The sequence below is a fragment of the Anser brachyrhynchus genome (assembly GCF_964034855.1).
Source record: "Anser brachyrhynchus genome assembly, chromosome: 1".
In the NCBI taxonomy this organism is placed as follows: Eukaryota; Metazoa; Chordata; class Aves; order Anseriformes; family Anatidae; genus Anser; species Anser brachyrhynchus.
The window spans coordinates 101,835,800-101,861,963 of record NC_137694.1 but is presented as its reverse complement, the minus strand read 5'-3'; the positions used below and the strand labels follow the sequence as shown (position 1 = coordinate 101,861,963).

General features: G+C 39.0%; 1 protein-coding gene across 4 annotated transcripts in view; it reads left to right on the top strand.

Moving 5' to 3' along the window:
* Positions 1–8,333: 8,333 nt before the first annotated feature.
* The window catches only part of WARS2 (tryptophanyl tRNA synthetase 2, mitochondrial), a 42,110-nt gene continuing 24,279 nt past the window's right edge, over positions 8,334–26,164 (top strand). The window contains exons 1-2 of one of the 4 annotated variants that reach the window (XM_080575820.1): positions 8,334–8,915; positions 11,132–11,202. In XM_080575820.1, coding sequence (XP_080431946.1) covers positions 8,702–8,915; positions 11,132–11,202 — 285 coding nt within the window. In that variant the 5' untranslated portion in view covers positions 8,334–8,701. Of the gene's footprint in view, positions 8,916–8,959; positions 9,240–11,131; positions 11,203–21,808; positions 22,013–26,164 lie in introns of those variants that run through there. The other 3 variants (XM_080575822.1, XM_080575823.1, XM_080575821.1) reach the window with 3 other exon arrangements.

Below are 26,164 nucleotides of genomic sequence, written 5' to 3'. Positions count from 1 at the left end.
TTGGAAAGCTGCCTCTCAGCTCCCATCACAATATTAGGTGTATTATACTAGGACCTCAGTTTTAGTTGAGAATGCAGCTTTGCTTTTCTAGATGAATCGCTTGTTTTAAATAATTATGGTTCCTATTCTGAAAATGAAAGAATATATACTGAATCTTTAAAGATCAGCTTTATCAATTTAAATACAAAGACACAGAAATGGCCACAGACATCATTATAAACATTTTGATAGTCACTCTATGGCAGGGCTGAGACTTCTGCTCAAGAGGAATTTTTTTTGCTATGAGGAATAACAGAAGCAGATGACTATTCATTCATCCTATAAAATTATAAATATGAAAGATGGAGACTTGGATGCTTATGTAAGTGGGATTTTAATAGATTATACTTTGAAACAGTTGAGTATACTAATCGTGATTTTAATGACCTAAAAAGCTTGAATTTCTATTAAATAACATCTTGAATATTTCCATGAATCACAACGCTTGTTTTCTAAGATAATCACAACATTCCTACAGTATGGCTCGTGCTTAATTATTGATGAAGCATACCCTCACATTTCATTATCTTTAAAAATATTTTCTATCACTGTAATCGTGTTTTCGAGGCAAGTAAAGACTCTAGAGTGAGGGCAAAATTTTCCAACTCTGGTATGCTTCACTGCTCTAGGAAAAACACAGTATACTCTCCCTAACGGCACAATGTGTATGGGGTGATTAAAAAGATCTGGCTATTTCAAAGACTTATTTGAATATATTCATTTGCTTAGAGATGAAAATTAATTAAAAAATCAGGCAGTTAAAAAACAGACCACCCATTATTAGACCTTTGCCTCCTATCTTGGTAACAGAATACACTCTAGCAACCCAGGAGTATACCAGTGAAAAGCGAAGGTGGGGAAATACATCTTCACAGCTGAAATGCTTATTACTCTCTGACAAAAATTGCTTCCTATTCAAATTGTCAAATAAGAATCTCTTTCTCTCAGTAGTTAAGGGGGAGTCAAATCATCAACAGGAAAAAGCAGTACTCAACCTCCCCTACAAATCAGGCTAAAACCCTTGCTAGCTCCCACATAAGTGGACCTTGTTGAAACCTTGCATGAAGACTTCATTTCACTCAGTTTTGTTATTAAGTTGTGGGTTGTTTTTTGCTCATTTGTTTGGTTTTATTGGTTTGTTTGCTTTTTTTTCTCCTGTTGCATGTAATCCATTTCCCCCACAGCAGGGCCTGGAGGCTGCTCAGTGGCCCATGGCCTCTTTCAATATGGTTGCCACTCCCCACTGCTGTGGACCAGCAGTGAGCTGTGGCAGGCCTCAGCTGGTAGCCACGCTGAGAAGGCTCTTCTCCATTGTTCCCAATGGGGTCTGTGTTTTATGAAGCCTCACAGTATAGCCAATCGCCATCTCCCCAAGGGCAACGGCAGTTTCTGTTTCATGGAGAACAATAGATGATGGTGGCCAGTCTAAAAGGGAACAATTCTGCATGGGGAAAACAACAACGAGAAAAAGCAACAGTAAGTATGGACGTTCATAATAAGCACCAGTGAGGAAAGCACCTGTTGTGCTAGACCCTCTCTATGGAGAAGCTGAGAAGGAGGTGGGAGACAGCATGCTAGTTTTCTGCACTGAGAGGGAGGCCAGGAGCACCATCCTTGGAGGAGTGATGGAGAGGAAAGCGGGCACATGCAAAATCCTATTCTGCTGCTCAAAGTAGAAGGAACAGTGTCACTTCTGCTGTGGGATGCAGAAATGGTGAAGAGCTGAGGCAGAGCGCTCAGGGAAAAGCTGTGAGGAGCCGAACAGCCACAGCCACTATCAACAAGAGGCTAGAAGAGCAGAATGCAAAGGGTGCTAGAGCCTATCTATCTATTTCATCATTTTTTCATTGCTCTGGTGAAACAAAGCAGCTGCAATTCCAGTGGAAGTATCTCATAAACCATAGGTGTTCTATGTTCCCAGATGGGAGCACAATAGTCAGAGCATAGCCATGAATATCTATGTAAACGGTAAAATAAAATAAACCAAAAAATAATGTTGGAAATCTTTATCTGGGGGTATTATTTAAATTGCCTTAACATAGTTGTATGATTTTTTTTCAAAACAATTGTAACAACTCTGCCTTTTATGTATACTTCAGTCTTTTTGGTGTCTAGAAAAACATTTCACATCTCCATATATCTGCATTTTGATGCTGTGTTTATTTTGGTATTTCATGACAGTCTCATTTTTAAAATTAACATTAAATAATCAGTGAAGTGTATATTGATCTGTACATTAAAAAGATATTAAACAACTACTAACTCAACAGGTTTTAAGCCTCTGATCTCAGTTTAGCAATTAATGTTTTTATTAATCCCATAGAAGAAAATATGAAAGCATGGCTACTAAAGTTTGCAGATGATGCACAGCTTGGTGAAATGATAAACAGTACTGAAAAACAGCCACTTACACACAGATGGGTTGTCTGGTAGGAAAGGGAATCCATACAAGCAACAGTCTGAACAGAAATAATTTGAAGGTCACACACCTGAAAACAAAAAATTGTAAGTCATCTACAAGCTGGGAGACTGTGGAAATCACTGGCACCAAAAATGACAGAAAGAACATGAGCTCTCAGCACAGTAGGCAACAGTATTCTCAGATATATACACGTTATTTATTGTTCTATCAGTCTGTACATCATCTCCATACTTTCTTAGCAACACTTCTATTTTTTTTTCCTACTGATCATTGGAAGCAGAGAAATTACATTGAGTATTGCAATAGTATGATGGCATATTTTGATGCTTACCCTGAAGAGACTGAAAAACCACAAAGATTAAAGAAATGCAACCGTAACTTAAAATATATGAAGCCTATCTTATGATGACAGTTCTGAAAAAAAGAAAATCAGTTTATGCCATTTGCTTAAGAAAAAAATTTTTTTTGATTATAATAGGAGAGGATTTCTGAAAATAAAAAGTGTTTTAGCTTAAAAGGCAACAATGTTCTATAACCTAAAATTGTAAAGTGAAATGATAGGAATTCAGATTGGAAATGGCACATTTTTTAAGAACTGGAACAATTTATAAAAATATGACAGGTTTCACATCTATTACTTTACAGAAGTGTCCAGTGCCTAATGACCAATGATTTAAATGTGAATTCTTATTACAGAAGCAGGTTGAGGGATTAATTTAATTATGGTTTGTAGTATCTCTTATGAGAATCTTGGACAAATATGTTAAGACAGAAAAGTGTTCACACTGTAATACATACTCTAGAAAAAGCAAGAGATATGTTATGCTAATTGGTATTGTTAAAATAGCAGCTTGGTGATTCTCTTATTAATCTGAAGAAGCAGTTACAAAGGAGAGGTTCAGACTGTGTGAATTACTACCTATTTCTAAATTTTCCAAAGCTGTTTGGTTATTAGTTAAATTTGCCATGTTTGTTTAAAACTTTTAAGTATGCTTCATTTTTTCTATTAATTATAGAAATAACAGTTGCAGTCTTAAGAGTCTTGAAAATGTTCACGTATAGAAATATCACCATCAGCTGGGTATACCTGAATGACATTTGGCAGCTGGGGAAATGACAAGGAAAGGCAAGACCATACTTGCCAATAACGTTGCTCAAAGTAAAACTCTAGTCCATGGTCTGGTACTTGAAGAGATGTTATCACTTCAGGAATGAAGAAGTGCTGTTTCTTAGCAGTAAACGCATCCTCAAGGCACAAGAAGATTATGACTGAATAACCAATACAGAAGATGATTTTATTAAACTGTTTCCCAGATTTGTTTCAGTTTTGCACACAATGTAACAGACCTTTGTGTACAATTGGGTGAGGGAGTTAATTAATCTAGTAAAATATTATTTGGGTGGTATCTGCACTGAATGCATATTAATATATAACAGTTTTAATAGGACAGCATTTATGTTTGAGATAGGAAGGCCTTGCAGCACCATCTAAACCAGTAAACTGTCTTCTTTCCAGGATTCAATTCCTCCAGGAATATCAGATTGGAACATACTGTATATCTGGTCCCCAGGGGTTCTTGTAACATCTTTTCTGTCCTTTTCCAACTGTGTTCTTTAAAGCAGACAGATATGTGGATGATACCTCAGAACTACTTTTTTTCTTTGTGAATTCCATTGACACAGCCTTTTTTTTTTTTTTTCTGCCTGTGAATTGCATTTAATTTCTAGAGGATAAGTGCATTCATTCTCCATTTCTATTAATAGTCCCTAAGAACACTATCTAGACAGCAACATTTGCATATAAAACTATTTCAGATACAGAAGACAAATTATTAAAAGCACTGATACATTGCACCCAGAAATATGCTAAGCATTTAGATATTCTATCTATAGATATCTATTCTTATCAGATAAAGAATAAGATATATCTGTGCTGGGAACAATGTTTGAAGGTCTCCTCAGACATCCAGGCTGGATTAACCACTGGAAATAATAGCAGATTTGGGTTTTCTATTTACTGCAGTAAACCAACCTTGTCTATAAACTCCTTATTGCTGCAAACTAAAGGTGTGTGTCTGGGGAAGGCAAGCTTTTCCCCTTGATGTTCCAGGACATGGAAATACAATCCTTTTTCAGACACACATGTTTGCAATAGAAAACTTTCACTCTGCTCTCTTCTGTTTTTAATCTGCTCATGACAGGAAACACAGATTCAAAATGAATGTAAAAAACACAGCCACCATAACTGATGATAATACAACAGAACATGTAGGAAAGATTTCTTTTTCCCAACATACTATAGGGAGAAAAGGTTTACAGATTTCAGAAGATTCTAGGTGTTTTTATTTCCAAGTGGCTACCAGTACAGTGTTTTTCCATGAACTTCACAGAAAATAGTTCTCTGCAATGCTATGATACTACCAACAGTTTCAGCACACAAAAGATAATACAATTCTTCATACTCTGCCAGATCTTCAGCATTCAAATGACTGCCCTGCCAAAGTTTCATTGAGCCGGCAAATGTATAAAAATGGTCAAAAATCCTTCCATAGCATGTGTAAAATATAAAATGAAACAGGTAAGACTGGGATTTACCTTCTTCAGCCAGTCATGCTGCTAACGTTGAGGCTCTCCAAAATGTCAAAGATGTGCTTTTAAACTATGTCAATTTACGTGTCTGAAATGAAGGTTTTTTTCTGTTCGTAAATGTAAAGGGTTGGACTGGACTCCTTCCTGTGCCTGTTCCAACTTTGTTTCTGACTCTGTATTCTTCAGATTCCACCCTACCTGGTCTCCTTTCTCTGCCTCATCTACTTTGCCAAAATGTCCTGTCCTTGCTTTTTTGTTCACACAGTATCTTTGTAACATCATCCTTCATTTAAAAAAGAATGTTAGGCACATGCAATGCACAATATTGCACATGGCAATTTCTGCAACCTCATCAAACAGTGTGTCATACACTCTCTAATCTGTGTCCACTTTGCCTGTTTAGCCTATTGAACTATTTGGAGCATGGGCTACCTCCTTTTGTGTGCTTAAGCTATGAATGGCACAAAGGGGCTACATTTTAGACAGTACCTGAGCAAATACTATAGCGAACAATGATTTGCCTAGCATCATATAAGAACTTTAGGACAAGTGGCAAGGAATAAAGCCATGTTTTCAAAATGTATTCAATTTCTTTAACCATTTGTCCTTTTTACAGTCTGTTGCCACAGCCACCAAACTATTTCTAATTTTTACTTTAAATAAGACATGGAGGCTGTCGACAAAATTCCTAGAGGGACTGTTATACATCCCTAATATTCCCTGGACCCTGACATTGTAAAACAACCAAGGCTGGATCCTGTGCAAAGCAGTGCCTCTTAAAGGCTTTATACAAATATAAGTTTTGTGTACTATAGCCCAGCTACGGAAGTCCTTCTGCCCAGAAAAAAAAAAAAAAGAGTTTGTGTTCTGCTCCTAGCACTATCATGCATTTTCACTAATCACTTATTTGAGCATATGTCTAAGTCTTCTCCTGAATCATTTTATGGCTATTGTCTGCAGGTTTTTCCGTGATTTTTCAGTATTTTTTTCTAAGCATGAACACCCAAAGTGGACTTAGATTTACTGATAGGTACTCCAGTACTAAAAAATTACTTAATTCAACATTTCAGCAAGAGGATTGCACTAGAAATAGAGTTGTTTGTCAAACACAAATTCCAGATCTTCCACAAAATTGCTGTGTCTCAGGAGACACCCACTCACCTGAAATGTATGGTCTTGAACTTTTGTTTTTAAGTCAATAGTCAGGTTGGAGATACTAAAAACAGGGAACAGATGTAGTTGTATTTTGACTGAGGTCTGGTTCATGTGCACCTGCTACTGGTATTTACTAATCTGGGCTCTGTAACAGATTCTTCACATCTAAACAGCCTTGAATGGATTCACAATGCGTATTGGGGCAATATTAGCAGGGAAAAGTGGCTAGGAATCATCATTGAGAAAGGCTGGAAGAGTTTTGGCTGCAGTGGGAGATTTCAGAGGGCAATAAATATGATCAGTGAATCTTTCTCCTCCCCTAATTTGGCCCTCTCTCTGGATGCAAGCTGTCTCTTGTCTTCTCTGGGATTTTCAAGCCAACCTCCTTCTCTTCTCACCCTTCCCATATATTCACATCACTCTCCCTCTCTGCACCAAGAATATCCCATGCTGCTTCTGTGCCTGCTAGATTTCTGTTGTAGTAGTGAGCTCTTGTTTTTTTAAAGTGCTATTGTAACCCAGTAAGTGGAAATTTTTCATTTTGTTCCGCTTGAGTTTGGGTTCAACAAAGACTTCAAAGTAGTAATTCAGACTCTTATGGTTGGAGGGGAAAAAAAAAACAATGTGAATTCAAGTTTTTACTCCAGTTTCACTTTGATTTTAAAACATGTTTTGATTTAATACACTCTGATTATCAGAATGATAGCTGTGGTTTTGGCCTTATTTACACATCTGTCAGTATTTGTGTTAAGAGCATATTTCAAGTATCAATTATTCACCATCTATATTCTAGATTACTGGTGACAGTACTGAGTAGGGCAAAGCACAGGTTACTGTAGAAGTCTACTAGAAAGTCTCTCAATTCAAATTTGATAAGTACTTTTTCAGAGCTGTCAGGTAATCAGCCCTTAGTCCTGTTTAATGTGTGTTTCTCCAATAAGTTTAATTAGAATCCTCTGCAGTACTAAGTCGAAAATATTTAACAAGTCTAGGAAGTATTGCTTTTGTACTGTTACACTTACTAATTCAAATTCTAATAACATTGAAAATGAACACTAATACTTTTTACATAACATCAATACCTTCATTCTTAAGTTTGCAATCACTGAAACACACATAGCTTTTTGCTTCATCATTTTGCCTGAAATCAAGGTCTGACTTAATGGTTTATAATAGCATCAAAAAATTCATATTTAGTAGGTGCTGCAAAGCTTTCTCCTTGGTAATTCCATACTGGAAAAGGGTTTGTTTTAAAACTCGTCACAAGTGAGGAACAGCCTACATTTCCTTGTCACATCATCTCAACTTTCTTTCCATCTTTTGAAGCTAGGTTTATATTCCACTTCCCTCTTTAGCAGCCCTCTCTTCACCTTGTTATTTTGAGACAGCCCTACCTGCTTTGATTACTCTCCAATGGAAAGAAGTTCTAGTCAGGAGACAGATGCTAAAGCATCCATACATCCCTCCCACCTGGATTGTTGCCTAATGCTTCACTCAAAGCATGTCTTCAGTCTCACTTCAGTGGTGCAGCCACAAGCTCGTCTAATATTTTTTTTGCTTGTTTTGGCCTTAGGACAGGAAAATCTCAAAAAAATATCATCCGGTCTTTTCTATTTTTCAGCTTCTTCTCTGCTGTCTCCTACAATTCAAGCAGTTTCATGTAATTTTCTCAAAAACAGGCTGACATTTTTGCTGAAACATAAAGCTAAATAAAATGTCAGAGCAAGATGGACATTGTACATGGAAGTTTTCAGCTCAAATTATGACCAATATTCACAGCGATGATACAAACAATGAAAAAGAATTACATGTACGGTTTTTGGACTCAAATTTCTCATTGACCTTGCACAGCAATTTTTTTACAGTTTGTTTTAGAGTCTGGGGAGCTAAATATAGATTAGGGTCCAATATTGTAAGCACTGTAAACATAGTTTTAAAATGTAAAAATTGTTATTAGCCAACGCATCCAAGTGAAAATGGTTACATAAACTTACGGTGCTTTTAACTATTAAGAATACTTCAGGATTTTACAGTTAGGAACTGTAAAACAGTTGGGAATGTTGTCTGAATGGGCTAAAGTTGCGCCAGGGGAGGTTTAGGTTGGATATTAGGAAGAACTTCTTTACTGAAAGGGTTGTTAGGCATTGGAATGGGCTGCCCAGGGAAGTGGTCGTGTCACCATCCCTGGAGGTCTTTAAAAGACGTTTAGATGTAGAGCTTAGTGATATGGTTTAAGGGAGGACTTGTTAGTGTTAGGTCAGAGGTTGGACTGGGTGATCTGGGAGGTCTCTTCCAATCTAGATAATTCTGTGATTCTGTGGTAGGGTTTGGACTGATCTTGCCCAGTACCGTGCTGGCTGCTGGGAATAACCACCTGTGTGCTGAGGGGTGTCACTGCAGATGCACACGGGTACCCGACAGCTTCCCAGCCTGGAGCTGGGACTGCTATAACCCAACCTCAGCGGCCCGTTAAACCTCCCTAGGCCAACCGTTGCTATGGCCGCTGCCCCCACCCCGGTAGGCGGTGCCCGGCCACCACGTGACCGCCCGAGCACCACCCCCCCCAAGCTCCACTGTGGGGCGCTGCGCGCATGCGCCGGCGCTTCCGGGCTTGTACCCTCGTTCCCTCCTCCCCCCGCCCCCCCCCGCCCCCGCCATGGCGACACCGGGGGGCCTGATCCGGGCCGCGCGCCGCGGGACCCTGGCCCAGGTAACGGCACCGGGACGGACGCGGGGCCCTCTCGGGCCTCTCGGGCTCGGGCCCGGGCTTGCCCAACCGCCACGCCGCGCCTTCCCACCCACAACGGCCGCGGCCAGCTCCGCGCATGCGCAGGGGCGGGGCGGCGGGTGCTCACCCGGGCGGCTCCGGGCGTCACTCGTGGCCCCGAGCGCTGGGTTCCGGGGGGGGCTGCGAGCTCCCCTGTCCTCCGGCAGAAGGCGAATTAACGTGTGTAAACGTGGGACTGCCTGAGCGCCGCTCATGGGGCGCTGGCACAGGCTGCCCAGAGAAGCTGTGGATGCCCCATCCTTGGAGGTGTTCAAGGCCAGGCTGGATGGGGCTTTGGTTAACCTGGTCTGGTGGGGGGTGTCCCTGCCCGTGGCAGAGGGTTGGGACTGGATGATCCTTAAGGTCTCTTCCAACCCAAACCATTCTGTAATGCTGTGAATCTATCATAGTGATTTTTTTTTTCCCCCATAGCTGGGCAGTTGGCTTTTTCATGAAAACCATGTTCACATTTATCTATCGTCTAAATCTGGAATGATACTCAATGTTTCTGTAGTGGAGCAGTTCATCTAGAATGGGTGTCAGCGTAGACAACCTGCATCTCGAGTTGCCTGTGAGGAGAAAGGGGAAAAGTGAAAGATCAAATACTACTGTTTGATTTCTAACTGTCCATGCTGTCTCTGACCTTGCAGCTACTGTATCCCCCTCAACCACAAAGTTGTTCTGAAAACTTCAGGCCAAAAAAATACACTAACATGCAAAAAAAAATTCTTTACATATTGGTAAGTTTTGGTAAATTACAAGTTGCAGGGATGTTTGGTTTATTTCAGAACTAGGTTTTTTAAGATTAAATTTAAGAAATGAGGGCACATTTCAGTTTCTTATCAACACAGCTAATAGCATGCAAATGACCTTGATTCTGCTCTGTTTTGAAAGGAGCACTCTGTTGAGGAGGGGGAGTGGGCGGGAAAGAGGAAGAATCTGTTATCCCAAAGAAAACTTTCATAAGTGATATTTCACTTAGTAATTGTAGGCTTCCTACTAGATGTTACTATGGGGCAGAGGTAAGGTGTCCACTTATATTTTAGGTTTTTTTGTTTGTTTTGGAATTAATTTTGTGTATAAGACTACTCTGAATGTTAATCATATGGAAGACCTGAAGAGTCTTGACATGTCATACTGAATAAGCTTGTTAGGTATTTCCATTCCTTTAGGTGCTTTGATTTCATTTCATCGGTGTGTACCTGAGTCTTCCTAGGTTTATAACACTTGAAGTTTTGAACAATTACATTATCCCTGTAATACATTTGCCAAAGCAAGCAATATGCAGATCTTGCAAATATGCCACAAACAACTTTTCATTTTTAGAACAAGAACTGCAAAATTTATCAAAACTAGTAAAAAGGATTGTATATGCCTGTATTTTCAGCTACTCACTGTAGTTCTTTGGGATCCAATCAGTATCCAAACAGGTAATTTCCCCTGCCTTCATGTCTCTTGAAAAGGTTGCTGTTCTGTTTTGCATAGTAGACAAATCTGCTCTAAGTAGACTTGGCTTTGTTACGTCTTAATATTCTCTCTGACTTGAACATCTTTGCCAGCTTAAAGTCGCCCATTAAATCAAGATTATTTTTCAGGTGCTTTGTCATGTCTTTATTCTTACCTGATGTCCTTTAGATGTGCTGTGTATGTGAGAATGTAATTCCTTCCTACTATTCTATAAATGTTTTTAATTTAAAAACCAAGAAGCTCAAAGTTAGTATTATGTAACTTCTTACTACTTCTTACTTACTGTATTCCCACACTCCCACAAACAGTAGTGGTAATTTAAATTTTTTTTTTGTTTTCAAATTTGCAAGTCCAGTATATTGTGGGCTTTTGTCACTTTCACTTTAAGTGCCCTCTTATGGCTATCTGGAAAGAATTGCACTCTAATATGAAGAATAAAACCTGGCTTCCTAATTTATGCTGTTCCTATTGCCAGACTGCACTTTGGTGTAGTTCAACTATTACGGCAGACAGCTTGGAATGGATCAAGTATTTGCTGTGTGCTAATGCAGAAGATTCAAATTTCAAGCTCGAAATGTGTTTGTCTTCAAGCTTCGGTCATATGTACTTATTGGCACCCTAAAATATTTGATATTTTAAGCATTTGATAATGTAGTCATAGTTATTAGAAGATGCAATTTCTGTGATTTCAGCTGTGTTTCACTGGAGTGCACAGTTCATCATTAGGCTGGATTTATCCTGCTGTGGAAAAGTTCCTGGTTTTGTAAGTATTTTTACTACACAACGGGAATATGTAAACACAATATACATGGTTAAGAAAAAAATATTTTGTTGGAGAGATTAATTATATTGTGAGTATCCTGACTTTTAAGACCTTACTTTCATACTCCTTGACTTACTGTTCATCAGTGGCCTGTAAGACAGGGTTATGGGAAATCATTTCATCAAGTTTTTTTCTTTGATAAGACAGTCTTAAAGATGGCAACTAGGAGGTACGTCAGGGAATTAATAATAATATTCTCAGAAGTCCAACTATAGCCTAAACTATCAGTAGGAAAATATAATCTAAGGTAAGTCAGTTGGTGTCGGTGTCTGACTTGATAAAATATGAATTAGCAGAGTTTTAGTCCTGTCAGCAAAGGACATTCTTAACCACAATAGGACATTCTTAACCACAACAGCTACTGATGAAAAAATCTCAGTATGTGAGTGAGGTGAACTTACGAACTGTATGTAGTTAGGTGATTGGGGAAGAAAATCTTACCTGTCAGCAGTACTACCAATGTCTGTGAGTAACTGCCAAGCATTTTTGTACTGGTGTGAACTTAAGCTCTTGGACAGGATATTTCTTTCCTCCTTTACACCTCAAAATGGACTTATGATTTGGTCAAAGAAAAACCTAGACAGTATTGTATGTATCCCCTTCAGACTCTGCTTTGTTCAGATCTACATCACTGTTGCTACATAGCATGTTTCAGACACATACTTTATGTTGTCTCAGTGAAGTAGAAGAAATATGAGGTCTTGCTTTTGATTATAGGTTCTCATGCACCGCTAGCTGGTTTTCCAGGCACCCAGATGGAATCCATACAATGGTTTGGGTTGGAAGGGACCTTTAAGATTGCCTAATTATAACTCCCCTGCCATAGGCAGGGACACTTCCCGCTAGACCATGTTGCTCAAAGTCCCATCCAGCCTGGCCTTGAATACTTTCAGGGAGGGGGTATCCACAGATCCTCTGGGCAACCTGTTCCAGTGCCTCACCACCCTCACATTAAAGAATCTCATCCTTTTGCCTAAAAGCCTACTTTTACATGTTATTGGCCTTCCTGAAGATATCAGGAGCCTTTAGCACCATTTTTTTGTTCTAATAGCCAGGCAGTTATCACTGTTATTATAAGAATACTGTAATACCTCTATGGTTTTTCTTTCTGAGAGCATCTTTTAAAGAAAATATGAACTTTCCATTTTGCTTCTTTTTCTCCTACCCTGATCTTCCCTCTTCTATGTGTAAGCCTTCCCTGGCCTTCACATATGATCTGTTACAGAGGTGGTATTGTCTCTGCTAAAGCTGTGTGCTTTGATAGCCTACAACCTCCATCTCGTACCAACTTTAGCAGCATTCTTCTTCACTGGAAAGTGGATTTTCTTTTAGCTCTCAGTGATACAGAACTGCTTCTTCTAGCCACAAGGGATGTCTTATTTTAATACAAAATACTTTCATCTTTGGTATTAGAATTCAGCCCTTTTTTATTTTTTTGCTTGCACTCAAATTTGGATTAGCTATAACGAAACTCAGGACAGTGAGTCTGTCAGGCACTATTCAGGTCATACAGAGAAAAGATTGATTTGAGTCCAGCAATCCCAAGGATACTGTTTCTGCCTCTTTTAGAGTGCTGCACAGAAAACATCCCTGGTGAATGTTTAGTCAGGACCATTGCAAAAACAAGATCTTCAAATCCAAGCAATCTTAGCCAACATGTTGGTAAACTTAGCAGCTCAGTTAGGAGTGTGCCTGTACCTTTACGTGAGTTAACAGCCAGAAAAATGCCACAGGATAAATCCATTTCCTTAGCTTGCTTTTTGGTCACAGTTTGTGACCAAAGATGGTGCTAAAATCAAGGTGCACTTACTGTTTCTTCCTCTGCTGTGGCAGCTTCCTGAGGCCAAGGTTAGACTCCTCAGTCTGGCATGCTTTGCTCCTAAGAAGTCTGTGTTTGCTATTGTTTTTTTCCCCTCTAGTTATGTTCCAGGGAATTACAAAAAATGGGGTTTGTTCACTGAGAATTTATGCTAAGCAGACTACCTTCCAGGCTGCTTCTTTTCTCATCTCTTGTATTTTTGGAAACAGGAATGGCATTTGTCCTTCTCTGGTCTCTTGATACTTTGTTAGGCCTCTGTGAATGCCAGCATTCTTAGTACTTTAGAAGATCTTCAAACTAGTTGGTGTTGATGAAATATGATTCATTTTTTGATGAAGTATTGTTCTTTCTGTATTCAGGCCACCTGATCACTCCATTGTTAGTGTGCTGGTTATGTTACTGATTGGTCATGTTTCATAGTTTTTTAATGAAGATTGCTGTGAAAAAGGCATTAAAGATAAAAATTGAAGGGTTATTTTAGAGAGAACCGCTAAAATGTCTTTTCCCAAATTGCAGATTTAATCTTGAATATTTTTAGCTATAGTTTCTGTATGAGTTAGGGAGAAAGGCAGTAACTGAAAGCACAAGGCCCCAGTCCTTACGGATATCGAAGACTGAAGTTAAAACTGTAGTGGAAGCTAGAGCTCGATGTTTAGTATCATTCAGCTTTGTTTTAAACAAAATGCAAACTCTTTAAAGGAGACCATGTTCCCAACTTGAATTTGTTGCTGTTACATAGGGATCACTTTGTTAATCATTAATGAAATTAGTCCCCAGATACACATAACAAGCTGTGGTTGTACACAGGTTACTGCAGCAGGTCAACTTCAGAACGACCATCCAGGCACTCGTGTACTGAGATTGATGGATGAGCAGAGAGTTTAAGTGCCTGCCTTGGATTTATGATTGTGGCAGTCCCTGGTGTAGCATGTCTTTCTTCTAGAGTGCATGAAGGTTGGAGGCAGCGAAGTGCTTTTAACTGAGAAAAAAGCTGGAAATACAAATGTCTATTTGATAGCAAAAACCCGTGCCATGTCCTGGTGTCCAGTATGAGGTTGTTCAATATGTTGTAATCTACAGGACCTTTAGAAAAGATCTAAGAGACATGAGAAGTACCTTGCAAATAGGAGTGGATTCTATGTGGATTCCAGCACAGAAATTGATACTGAATTTATTTATTTTAATTTCTCATTTTCTTAAATGTTAACTTTTTGACTATTGCTGATGGGCGCAGATGCTCATGGTTTGGTTACCCAACTGCCCTTGAAATCAATTGGATTTAGCAGTGTGTTTCAGCCTCTGGATTAAACCTTTAGCATATTTTATCCAGGTTGGAAATTAATGAATTCTTTCCTAATCAGTCATTTGTTTTATTTTTAATCGCTAAGTAATTTGCATTTAGGAAAACTACCGTATCTTTTAGATAGTATTGAAGGTGTTCTGTATGCCAGAATGAAACCATTATCTTGTGTACCATTTTCAAAGGTGAAAGGAAATTAGTATGCAGTGAGAATATATATTTCTCGAGTCTTCATTGAGTTTGGGAGAACTCAAATTTCTACACAGAGTTATTAGAATTTCCAGTTGGAGAGAGACTTCCCTAATCTGCCTTGCTTAATGCTTCGTCTGTAGCGAATTTTGGCCACTGTTGTAGCTACAGAAGAGAGAGCCCCCCATTGTAGACAGAAATGAAGCATCTTTGAGGCGTGAACTGGCCCTATTCATTTCCATAATGGAATTCTAACAATAAAGTCTGGCAAATGTAGACTGTTTTAGCAGGAAACAGCCCTTTATTCTGGCATCTTGGCAGGGCTTGGGTAGAGTCCCACCATTCTTTCCCCCTCTGGCCCTTGCTTTGAGTCTCTTGGCTGAGCCTGTTTTTTCTCTTGAGAGACTTCTGTTTTTATTAACTTGTTTTTGTAGAGTGAGTTTAATGAAAGATGCTACACTGGCAATCCTGGATGTTGAATTTCTGTGTATGTTTCTCTGGTGCATATATTGGACAAACATCATGAATTGTGCAGTCTGTAGTGGATCACCTCTGTCTCTAGACTGCAGAGGGGGGTCTTGTTTTAATGCTGTTTCTTTAGCAGATAGAATTTCCATTTACTAATACGGCAAGTGCTATTCTAGACCTTCAACAATTACTTTTTCCATGACACAAGTTGTGGTTTATCCTGGGACTCTAGGGTTAGATGAACAAGCATTTTATGGAGTTGACTCAAATTACAGTAGAATCAGAAGCTGAAGTGAAGAAAACCCCTAAACTTTAAGTCAGTTATGTCACCTTAGATCATTTATTTTTTGAGCTCTGCTGAGTTTGTAAGTAGTGATTTGAAATTGTTTTCCTTCTGGTTATTTGAGCCGTTAACTGTTAGTAACTGCAACAATACCATTCTTGGAGTCCCTTGCTCAGACAATTCATGTAGGAAATTTTATCATTTTGTGTTGTATCAAGCAAATCTATTTCATCTACTGGACTGTAGAGTATTGTCTACCTTGAGAGTATATTAAACTTCTTACTACAAGGGGAAGAAAGAAGGGGAACCATATATATGGTTGCTACCAGAAATCAAATGTCTGTTTTTAACTTTTAACCTCAAGGTTTTTTTGAATTATGCTAGGGCTTGCTTCCACTGCCTGAAGCTGTCACAAGCATTGCAAAGGTGAAGTTGATCCAATAGTTTCAGTGATATCTGTACAATGTCTAAATAAAGAGTTAGTGTTGTGTGCAGGGACCACTGATACGGGTTTCCTCAGTTTTCATGGTGTTGTGTGTAGGTCACGTTACAAACCACTACCCAGGATATTGATGTTTTTTTCATAACCAGGCAGATAAAACCCTGTAATGCTCCATTTGTATTTAGATAGGACTTTCATAACTGTACAGAGTAGAACCGTTTTGTTTACATTAACTAGTTTATAGATGAGGGGTTTGGAGCCTTACAGTACACATTAGAAGGTAATGTAAGTGCTTCTTATTGAGCTTTCAGAGGGGGGTAATCCCACCTAGGTGTGTGTCAATATTTCAGTTCCTGTGCAGAAAGATCCCAAGGGTAAGTAGTGAAATGTTTCCATTTTCGAGGCTCAGAGCTCCTATATAACTCTTCTAATTCGCAGAAGTATTCAGAAGCTAAAGTGAGATGAGATTGTGTATGTACTCCCACACTGACAAATTGAGTATTAATATGTGGTTCTGAATCCAATCAGTACAATCTTCTTACAGTTGTTTCTGGTCACATACTCTCACTGACAATCAAATATCATTATACCGTGGTCTTCATAGTGTTCTCCCGACAATCTGGATGTTAAACTGTTGATCTCATTTGGGAAGTTACTGGCCAGCATTCAGAAAACTTGAGTTTCTAGCATCTTCACAGCTTCTAAGCTCACCATCATCTATTTCTTTTTGCCAGGTGTGCAGTTTTGACTTTGACATCTGCTGTGTAGCTCTGCCTTGGAAAAGATATTTCAACATTTCCTTGTTAATAAGATTTCAGGCTTCTAAATGATCTCAGGAGTGATGATTTGGTCCAAATGACCAAAGATTTACATAGCAACTATTTCTGTCATTTGCTTTCATGCTCACAGATACTCTAATATCACTGTCCTTTGGCAGGGAGATTGCTAAATAGCCTGTTTTGAGCTTATCCAACAGCAGAAACAGTTCTTTTCAGGGATTCTTCCTTAATCCTAGAAGGTCTCATGGGCATTCCGTTTTCTGCTTACCAGCGTTGCTTTTTACATTAACATCAGCAAAGAATTATGGGCAGCTACAAGCTTTTGATGACAGAACCACATTATTCTATCCTTCCTAAATATAATCTTTTTATAGCCACATCAAAGATTCTTTCAAAGGTGGTCTTTGACTCCTACTTGAATTGGGTTATCCATTTGCAAATATTTTTCTTGAAATCACATACTTGCCAAGATGTGGAAAGACTTTACTTAATAGGCATCCATAGGGTGCTTTCCTTTTGCACAGAAGAACAAAATGGTTTCAAACATTTCAAAGCCTCTTTGTTGCTTATGTAAAGGGAATGAAGGGTCCAGCCCTCTGAATTCCTAACCAAATCTCATTTTGCATCTCTGCTGGCAACAAATTAACCTATGTAATTGCTACCACCAAGAATGAGTACACTTCTGGTCTCCATGTATTTCTAATGCTTTTTGTTGTTTTAGAATATATTCACATTTGACATCTTTGCAGAGTTAAAGCAGTGTCAGCACTTTCCATGTTCATCGAGCATTAAGCAAGGTCAGAACAGCGAAAGGTGGTGTTCCTCACTTCAGAGTGACATTTTTACAGTTCACAGCCATGCTAAATGGATTGTGAGTCTCTAGCAGAATACATTCAAAAAAGAATGGAATGTTATACATCTCTGGAATTACTGTAGTACAGTCTGCTTCTTTTACACCAATGTACAAATTGTATATCCAAATTGAGAGTCGGCAATTTTTCTGGTTTCCTGTGGGCCAGATTGGGTAATACAGGTAAGTTAGTGAGGGAGATTCCATCTTTAAAATAAAGCAATGTCACCCAGGAACTAGGGAACTTTTCATTTGACATTTCTGGGCTCAAAGTGCATCACGGTTGGGACTGTGATGGTATGATGTGACATGGATCGAGTGTGCTGCAGCTATTCTAATCTCACACATAATGTTCTGCATACTTTTATGTGCAATAGGCCTCAATCATGATAAGCCGTAATTGTACTGCTACAAATCTTTATATTTAAATGGTAGTAAACAAGGGGCAGTCTTCTTTAAACAGCATTTTATTGTGCTAGTGACTGGGGGTGCTGGTGCACATTAGATATCAGACCTACAAGAGCTTCTTTTCTAAGCAAAGGATTTGCTCTGCATACTGAACATTTCAACAGTTGTAATTTCAGTAGTTGCTTGCCTATTCTTTCAAACACATGCAGTGGAAATCTAGGTACTACACTCATCTTCAAGCCAACCATAGATACAATTCCTTAGGGAGAGAATATAGCTTTTATTGACCAATTTGACCATTTTTTTATTGACCATATTGACCATTGTCTTTGTGATCAGTGCTTGTATCTAAGCTGAAGCTTCCAGATGAGTTTCTGTGCTCCTGGACTCAGAAACATGCCTTGGCTACATCAGCCTTTGTGGGCAAGACCTGAGCATAAATGAACCTCCCTGTTTTTGTCCCTCTCATCCATTCCTTGTTCCTTGTTTGTCCTTTCTGTGGAAACAGCCCAATTTGGTGATTTTTTGGACCAACTTATTAAAAACAGTTTAAATGAAGTTCCAAGTATTACCTTTCTCACTTCAGAAAAAGTTTTTTTTTTTTCCTTAATGCTGTAGAAGTCCTTGATAGAAGTGATTATTATGTCTAAAGTATTTAACTTGATAGTTCTCCTAAGCATAGACAAGGTGGACCAGTTGTGGCATTTTCTTTGTGCATGAGTACACCATTAGAGAATTTACTGAGAGTTCCACTTTGTAAGTTCTCCCAACAGTCGTCAGGTGGTTTTAAAATTTTCCTTTTCAGACAGTGACCACAAGGTGAAAATTTTTAAACAGCTGTGTTAATTTTGGCCCCATGTGAAATGAAGACAACTTTTCCCAGCTACAGGTAATTGCCAAATAAAATAATGGAGGGGAAATGAACTACTCTTTGAGTTTCTAGGATGATATTCTGAAGAAACATAAAAATTCCGAAGAAAAGTTATTTTTTTAAAAAACATCCCTCTAGATGTAAGTTGATAGTCTTTGTTTATATCCCATAGGGCAATCTTGGTAGCATGCAGCCTCCTCATTCGAAAAAATATATAAGAAATATAATGAACTCTCTTTCAGCTAGAGGTCAGAGGAGAATCAACAGTCAGCAGATGTTTTAAGACATTTGGATACTACTGTGATCAAAAATATAAAATTTCTCCGATTTCTCTGGGAGGGAAGTATTTAGTTATGGGGGCATTCTTTAGCTTTTTTGTTTGTTTTAAGATTGCAATGTTTTCAATACTTAAAATGTGTTTGTTCAAATAAGCTATAATTATAATTTATAAATAATTTATGACTTTCTTAATGCTGATCTCTTGTAGCAAAATGAGTGCTAATTCTTCAATGGTTGCTATCAGTTTTATTCTATTAAAGCGGTGTGTGTTTCTGAATATGGGTATTTACCAGATTACAAGCAGTTAATGTTAACCAGTATTTCACATCTTTCAGCAACACAGAATGGTCTTTCAAAGCATGTCAGTGTATAGCTGCTACCTGTGAAAAGGCCTCAAATCTCAAATTTTGTTAAATGCTGGTAGAAAGACTTGCATCTTGAGCTACAGCGAGATCCTAGCCAGTCTAAGTAGAGCTGTCTTCTATCTTCTTTGTTCATCTCACTTCGACCTTAGTCAGTTACATAAAATCATAGGCTCAGAGAACTGGAAGAGACCCACCTAGAGGTGAGCTGGTGCTTCCGCTGTCCCAAAATAGAAGTGAGCTGCCGCTATGTCTTTATCAACACATCTCATATAATATTTTCTTATAACTATTTCATTACTGTTAGACAATCAGAACCTCTGTAAGCACTCTTATGAAATGTTTTCTTTTTCTTACTGTTGAAAAGTTTTCTTTTCATCTGTTCTGAATCTTTCTTACTGCAACTTAAGCTCATTTTTTCTTACCCTATTAACTGTGGTCTCAAAAGTCATATGTAGAGGACTATGTATCTAAGGCATGTTTAAAATCTTGTCTCTCCTCAATTTTCCTTCCATTGGACTAAACCTCAGTTCTTTTAGGCTTTCCTCCATAGTCTTATTTCTGAGGTCTCTCATTAGACTTGGTTATACTTCTGTGGCCTTTTTCTACCACTGTTTTGAAATGCAGACCCAGATCTTGGCCCACTGCTACAGCTTGAGGCCGTTGTCATCATGAGTAGGGTGAGAGATTTGTTTTGTGCCTTTCGATTTTGATTCTATTAATGCATTCCTGTGCAATTTTTGCTATAGTTTATTAATCTGTGTTTTTGCATAAGCATGACATTAAGTCTTCACTTTCTAAAGTGTTACAAACTTCAGATCTTTTTCTGCAGTTGTTGCCTAAACAGCTGTTCTCCTTCCTGTATTTTTGCAGTTCAGTATTTCTCACTGTATATATCCATGTCTTTTTTCCCAGTAAAGAGCATCCCATTTTTTCAGACCATTTTGCCTCTCTGTCAAGATCTCTTTGAGCCCTTATCACCCATCCAGCTTTGTGTCATCTGCAGATTTAATGAATACTCTTTATTTCATCGTCAAGATCACTAATGAAGATACTAAAGTAATGAATAATACTGGACCCAGGATGAAACCCTGCAAATCTACAATTGGTTTATCTTTCCACACCCACTGTAAGCCATCAATAAATGCTGTTTTGTTTGTTTGTTTGCTGTCCAGTTCAATCTCCTAGCATGTAGTATTTTGTCTAGGTGCTATTTCCATAGCTTATGGGAAACTGAGACCCGAAAAATCAGGATATAACCTTTAATACTTCTCCATGCTAGCATCTCTTCTGCTGTAGAAGGTTATTAGAAAAGTCTGGCATTGCTAAGTCTTGAGAAGTACTGCTGTTTGCTGTTTATAGCTGTAATTTCTTCTAGGTTCTTAAAATTACTTCCTGTATTTTCCAAAAATTGCAGTTACTCTGACTAATGCAGAGTAACTCTTGGGTGAGGTCCCAGAGTGGAGTAGAAGCCTCTCTGCTCTCTCCTGGCCCACTGCTGCTGTGCGAGTGTGCTTTGTACGGCCCCTGGGGCTGCAGCTGGATCAGGAGGAAGGCAGACCTGGTGGATGCATCGGAGAATTGTCTCCAGTCTCCGAGCATCTGTGCCCTCAAGTGTTTATTATTTGATTGCTGCTTATTCAGCAAAGTTCAGTAAGCTTTTTTTGCTATGGGTGTGTGTCTTAGGTGTGTTCTCCACAATGAAATAAGCCTGTGTAACTCCCTCTTCTTTTCCCTTTGCCTTGTAAGCAGCGCCTACAGTATTGTGTAACTATCATATCAGCTTTGAGTGTTGTGTGTGTGTCACCTAAGGGATGTGGAGGTGGTGTGTATGGGGCTGGCCTGACCTTGGTGCCTTGCCCAGCTGGCCAGAAGGCTCCTGCTGGTTGTCCAGCAGGCTTAGCTCCCCCTGCAGCCTCCTGCTGGAGAGGCACTAATTGAGCATTTCACTGGGTTTCTGTGAAATGGGCTAACGGAGCCTGCAGTTAATGTGTGTGAATAGGCAGTTTGCTTGAAGAAGCTTTATCACTTTAAAAAAGGGAGAGCAAATGGTCTGAGAACAGCTCATGAGGAGTTAAGGCTGGTAGGGTGCTGCCTGTCTTGTACTGTTTGAGACCATCGGCTGCAGTTCAGCGTGTGACTTTGGAACCAGGCGGTGCAGCAGCAGCGCCTGCATCCATGTGCATTGCTCAGGAGCTGTGCCCCTCTGGGCTATGCCTCAGCTTTGGACAGGTGCCACGGCATGCTGTCTGTCCACTTGATATGGAGGGCTGTGGGGAGCACAGCACGCAAAACTCAGGCTATCAGTCTGTGGCCTTGCTCAGGGAGGCTTTGTGTTTTAGAGTAGGACCGGTCACAACAGCTGGCTGTGTGCAGGACCTGTGCTTGCTTACTTCACCCACTGCGCGCAAACCCTTCACACTCTGTCAAAGAGTAACACTGCCTCTTGTGCTAAGATCTCTGTGGAGTATTTGAGCCAGCTCTTCTGTTTTGTAGGCTGCCGGCTGCTTTGCAGTCCCTTAGCTGGAGTTTGTGTCACTTGTTTAATGCTGCGCAAGAGGGACAGGTCTGCGATGCCTTGGTCTCGGAGGTAACTCTGCGGTGTGGTGGTGTGAACTGCAGCAACCTGCCACAGATAATCCTTGCGCCTGTCAGTACAGCTGTCACTAGCACATCAAATGGCACGTGGAGCTCATAAAGGCAAGTGGGAGAATACGTTTGTGGGACACAGCACACCACATGAAAGGATCCATTTGCTTAGTCATCTTCAAGGAGGCAGCATGAGAGGGCAGCCTAACCCAAACGCAGTTACACTGCAGTCTATTGCTAGCCCTAGAGGGCAGAATTAAATTTATAGAGTGGGGTTAGTGTATGCTGTAAATGTTTCTCCTTTAAATGTGTTTCTCATTTTAAATACAAATATTAAAATCTTAAGTTTAAATATAAATGTATTTGACATTCAAGAAAGGGGTACCAGGCAGTGCTCTTTAAATCTTAATTTAGTTTGGTTTCTGAGCAGTGAGTTAAGCCCTTCTGAGAAGCTATTAATCTGAAATCTTGCTCTGGTATAAATATGTTTTCTTTCTAATTTAATGTTAGTTCTTTAATCCCTAAATTTAAGAATTAAGCATGATGAAATAGCATTTGTACGAGATGAATTTGATGTATTGAGTTAAGAGATTGAGATAAACATGTTTTAAAGCCTTCTACAGCAACTTTGCGGAGAAGTAATTGCTTAAGAGGCAATAAATGAAGAAAAGCCTGTAGTACATAGACTGCTTCTAAGGTTCTCTCTTACATTTTTTTTTTCTATTTCTAGTGGCATTAACACTTAAATTGTCCCAATTAGGCTTTAAAATATATGCTTTGGCTAGTAAAATCTGACTTCTGGTTCCCCTGAATTTTGCTGCTTAATAGCTAGTTGAAGACAGTTTTCTGCTAAGCCAGCGTATCGTTTTATCGTTTTAGAAACGAGAGCTTTGAAGTTGCAAAGTATTAATGAGGGAAATAAAAAATCATAGACAGATGCAAAAAATGCAGTAGTTGGGAACTTTTGTCAGCCAAAGAATTTCTTTTGTCTCTGAGGTTGAGGCAAGTTTTTCTTTTTTTTTTTTCCCTCTCTTTTTGATCCCTGTTGGGAGGATCTTCACGTTTGAAATTTGAAAATTTCTAATTTGTGTGTTTTACTCGTGTCTGTGTTTACTTAATACTTCTTCCCCTGACTTTCACATTTGCTTTTTTTCTGGCAACTTTGAACTTGCTTCAGTTTGGGACAGCTAGGACTAAATGAACTGCCACGGATAAAATTATAACAAGAAGAGCAATGTCTGTGAATGATCCTTTGCTGTTTCCTGAGTCGTTCCAGTCTCATTAATCAGTGCTAGTGCTGAGGCGGCTGTGCGGTGTGTTATGTCGCCAGCACAGCAGCTTCTCCGTCCCTTTCCCCCACCCCCTGCGTGCCTACACAGTGGGGAAAACTAGAGAGGGAAGCCATCAATCTTGCCTGTCGTATGTGTCAGCAGCGATTCTCCTGTCGACTTCCTGTACTCTCCGTCTTGCCCACCACCTGTGTTTAGAATTAGCTCGGATGCTGCAGTCTTCGCTCACCTCTTCACCTGTTCTGCCCTGACTACATGGCTATCAAAATAAAGCAGAGGGGCTAAATGTTATAGCATGTGAATAGCAACCATCACTGTGGGTTGCAGGGTGATTTCTGTTGCAGCTGTTGTTGTGTTACAGCTATTGTAATACTGCTGCAACCTTCTGTAACGATGAGGTTTTTAGCTCTGAAAACTTTTGCTAGTGTTTCAGCCCAAAGGTGAGCTTGTGAGCGAGTTGTTTTTCTTTTAATTAATTTAAAAATGAAAATATTAATTAGATACATTATGTAAATGCAGGAGTCTGTCTCCCATCAGTTAGCTTGCTGGGTTAGATTTATGAACAGGCCGAAGGAATTATTCAGAAACCTCATCTTTATACTCTGTTACTCAGGCGATACAATTAGCAGATTCTCCAGGAGATGATTTTTATATCTGTATATCTGGCTGGAGGCAGAGGGGGTCTTGAAAATACAAGCGTCCATCTCCCCCTTCCCTGGGTACCAGTAGATTGAAAAGCGGAGATGTACTGCCTCTGTGCTTCTAGGCCAGGATTAATGCCATAGTCTTATGGTCTGTCATGTTAAACCGTAGCTCTGTAACAGACTCCTATCAGCTGAATTCTTATGAAATTATCTAAATATTTCCTATGCCAAATGAAAAGGAGAAAGCAGTCCTGAGAATTGCAAATTGGCAGTTTTCTCTTACCTCCTTGAACAGATGCTAGCTTTTTCTCTTTTTAGAACAGGGAAGAGATTCAATTATTGGTATAAGATTTCTTTATACTTGTAAGTTTGTCTTCATCTGACATCTTTTCAAGTGTATGATGTCAATATTTATGTTATAAATAAAGTTATAAAGAAGTTATAAAGAAGAGGAGCTTAATTCCTGTGAATGCTTTTACGTCGTTTTATTTGTGTAACTTCTTTTGAGAATCAAATTAACTGCATTGTGACTGATTGTGCTGCATGTTTGAGAGGCAGATTTCTGTTGACCATGCCAGATAAATACATCTAACTTAGATTCAGCTCTCCCAGAATTCATAAAGCTAAACGTGATGGGCATAGTCAGGATACAAAGAATTGCTTAGAGTGACACAGAGGTTTTTTGATCTGTTTGAATCTTTTCAGTGTGGATTCTCAGTACTTTCAGAGACTTGGATTGTTTTCTTCTTTTGAGTGGGTACAGTCTGAGGCTTCCCAAATCACAGGTTCCTTCACTAAATAGCTATATTTCTGTCCATGCTGTGTCTTGCAGTATGAAGACAGTTCATACTTGAGCTTGCCTGGGTCTTATCCTGACCAATTAAAAAAATAAATTCTTCCTGGTGAAGAATCTTAAAAATCTTTTTTAAAAAAAAAATAGCAACTTCCTATAATTTTAAAGGAGAGAGAGGTGGCTTCTTATACTAATAAACAAAAGAAGACTTGCCCTTTTAAAAGTTGCAGATGTGGTGCTGAGCTCATGGAAAGAGCACTATAAGTTCATGGTCAGTGATAGAATGAAATGCTTTTAGCAATGGGCATGTTTTGCTTTCCACTTGATTTTTAGTTTGGTAAAGCAATTCTAGATTATTGCTAGTTGTACATTTCCATGCTTGTTTCTAAAAGACTCTTAAACTCTTTACTTTCCAGAGTCTGTAATCTTTAATTTTAAAGAAAGACGTTTTTTCCAGATTTCTCTAAAGAAACTACTATGTATTTTAATTTAATTTTTAGGTATGTAATTGTTTTACATGGGCTTTTTTTTAAAGATGTCTTGTAGCTGTTGTTTTGTTTGGATATCAATTATACCTATATCTGAGTAATATGTACTCAAATTGTACAGATGTCTAAATTAGAGGGTATTAACAAAGTGAATTTGAGTCAGCTGAAAGTCATGGAATGAAAAAGAGAAACTTTATTGTGAAACTTCTTCTACAGCTGCAAATAGTTTAAGGAGCATATGGCATCCTGCTCTGGAGGTTGCAAAAACCTTTTAAAGGCAATTGGAAATGCAATATGTACAGCTACCAGCATCGAAAGGACTGCATAGCTGCTCTAACATGCTGCTGGGTTGCTGAAGAGCTTGGAAGCTTCTCAGTGTGCTCTTTAGCAGATGAGAGAATCATGTGTCTGTTTTCTGAGGTGTACACCTTAACCCCTAAAATCCTCCTTCTGTAGGGTTCCTATAACTTGTGAAAGGGACTGTTTCTTGATGTAGCATGACTGCTTAATATGTGAAAACAGTTTGGCCCACCAAGGACCAAAAACTAAGGGGAACTTAATCAAAGGTAGCTGTATTTTTGAATTCTCCCTTCTCTTCTTCAAACAATTTCTTGCTTTGGTAGATTGTTATAAGTATATATTTTGTGCAGTCTGCATGTTTCTTTCAAAGATAATAAGGTTCAGTACTGTTCGAGGCAGTCTGCCCATGTCATAACTAACATGAGAAAGTTGTGTATCATGCAGACATTTCCCTATGTATCTGAACAGTATTTTGTTGATTTTATTAATATTCTTTCAAGAATTATTTTGGCTAGAGAAGCATGCTATAAACACCGTAGCGTTCAAAATAAAACTGTGTGATAGACTTAAGGAGACACCATTGGTATGTCTCCTGAACTCTAGCAACTTGGCTGTGTTCTCCAGTTCTAGCACACTTGTCTCATATGTACAGGGAATGAGTGTGGTTTTGACTGCCAAATTGATGCCTTGACAATTTTAGCCCTCCTTACTGCACGTGTGACCTGTTGAGAAAAGCTCAGCATTGGTCC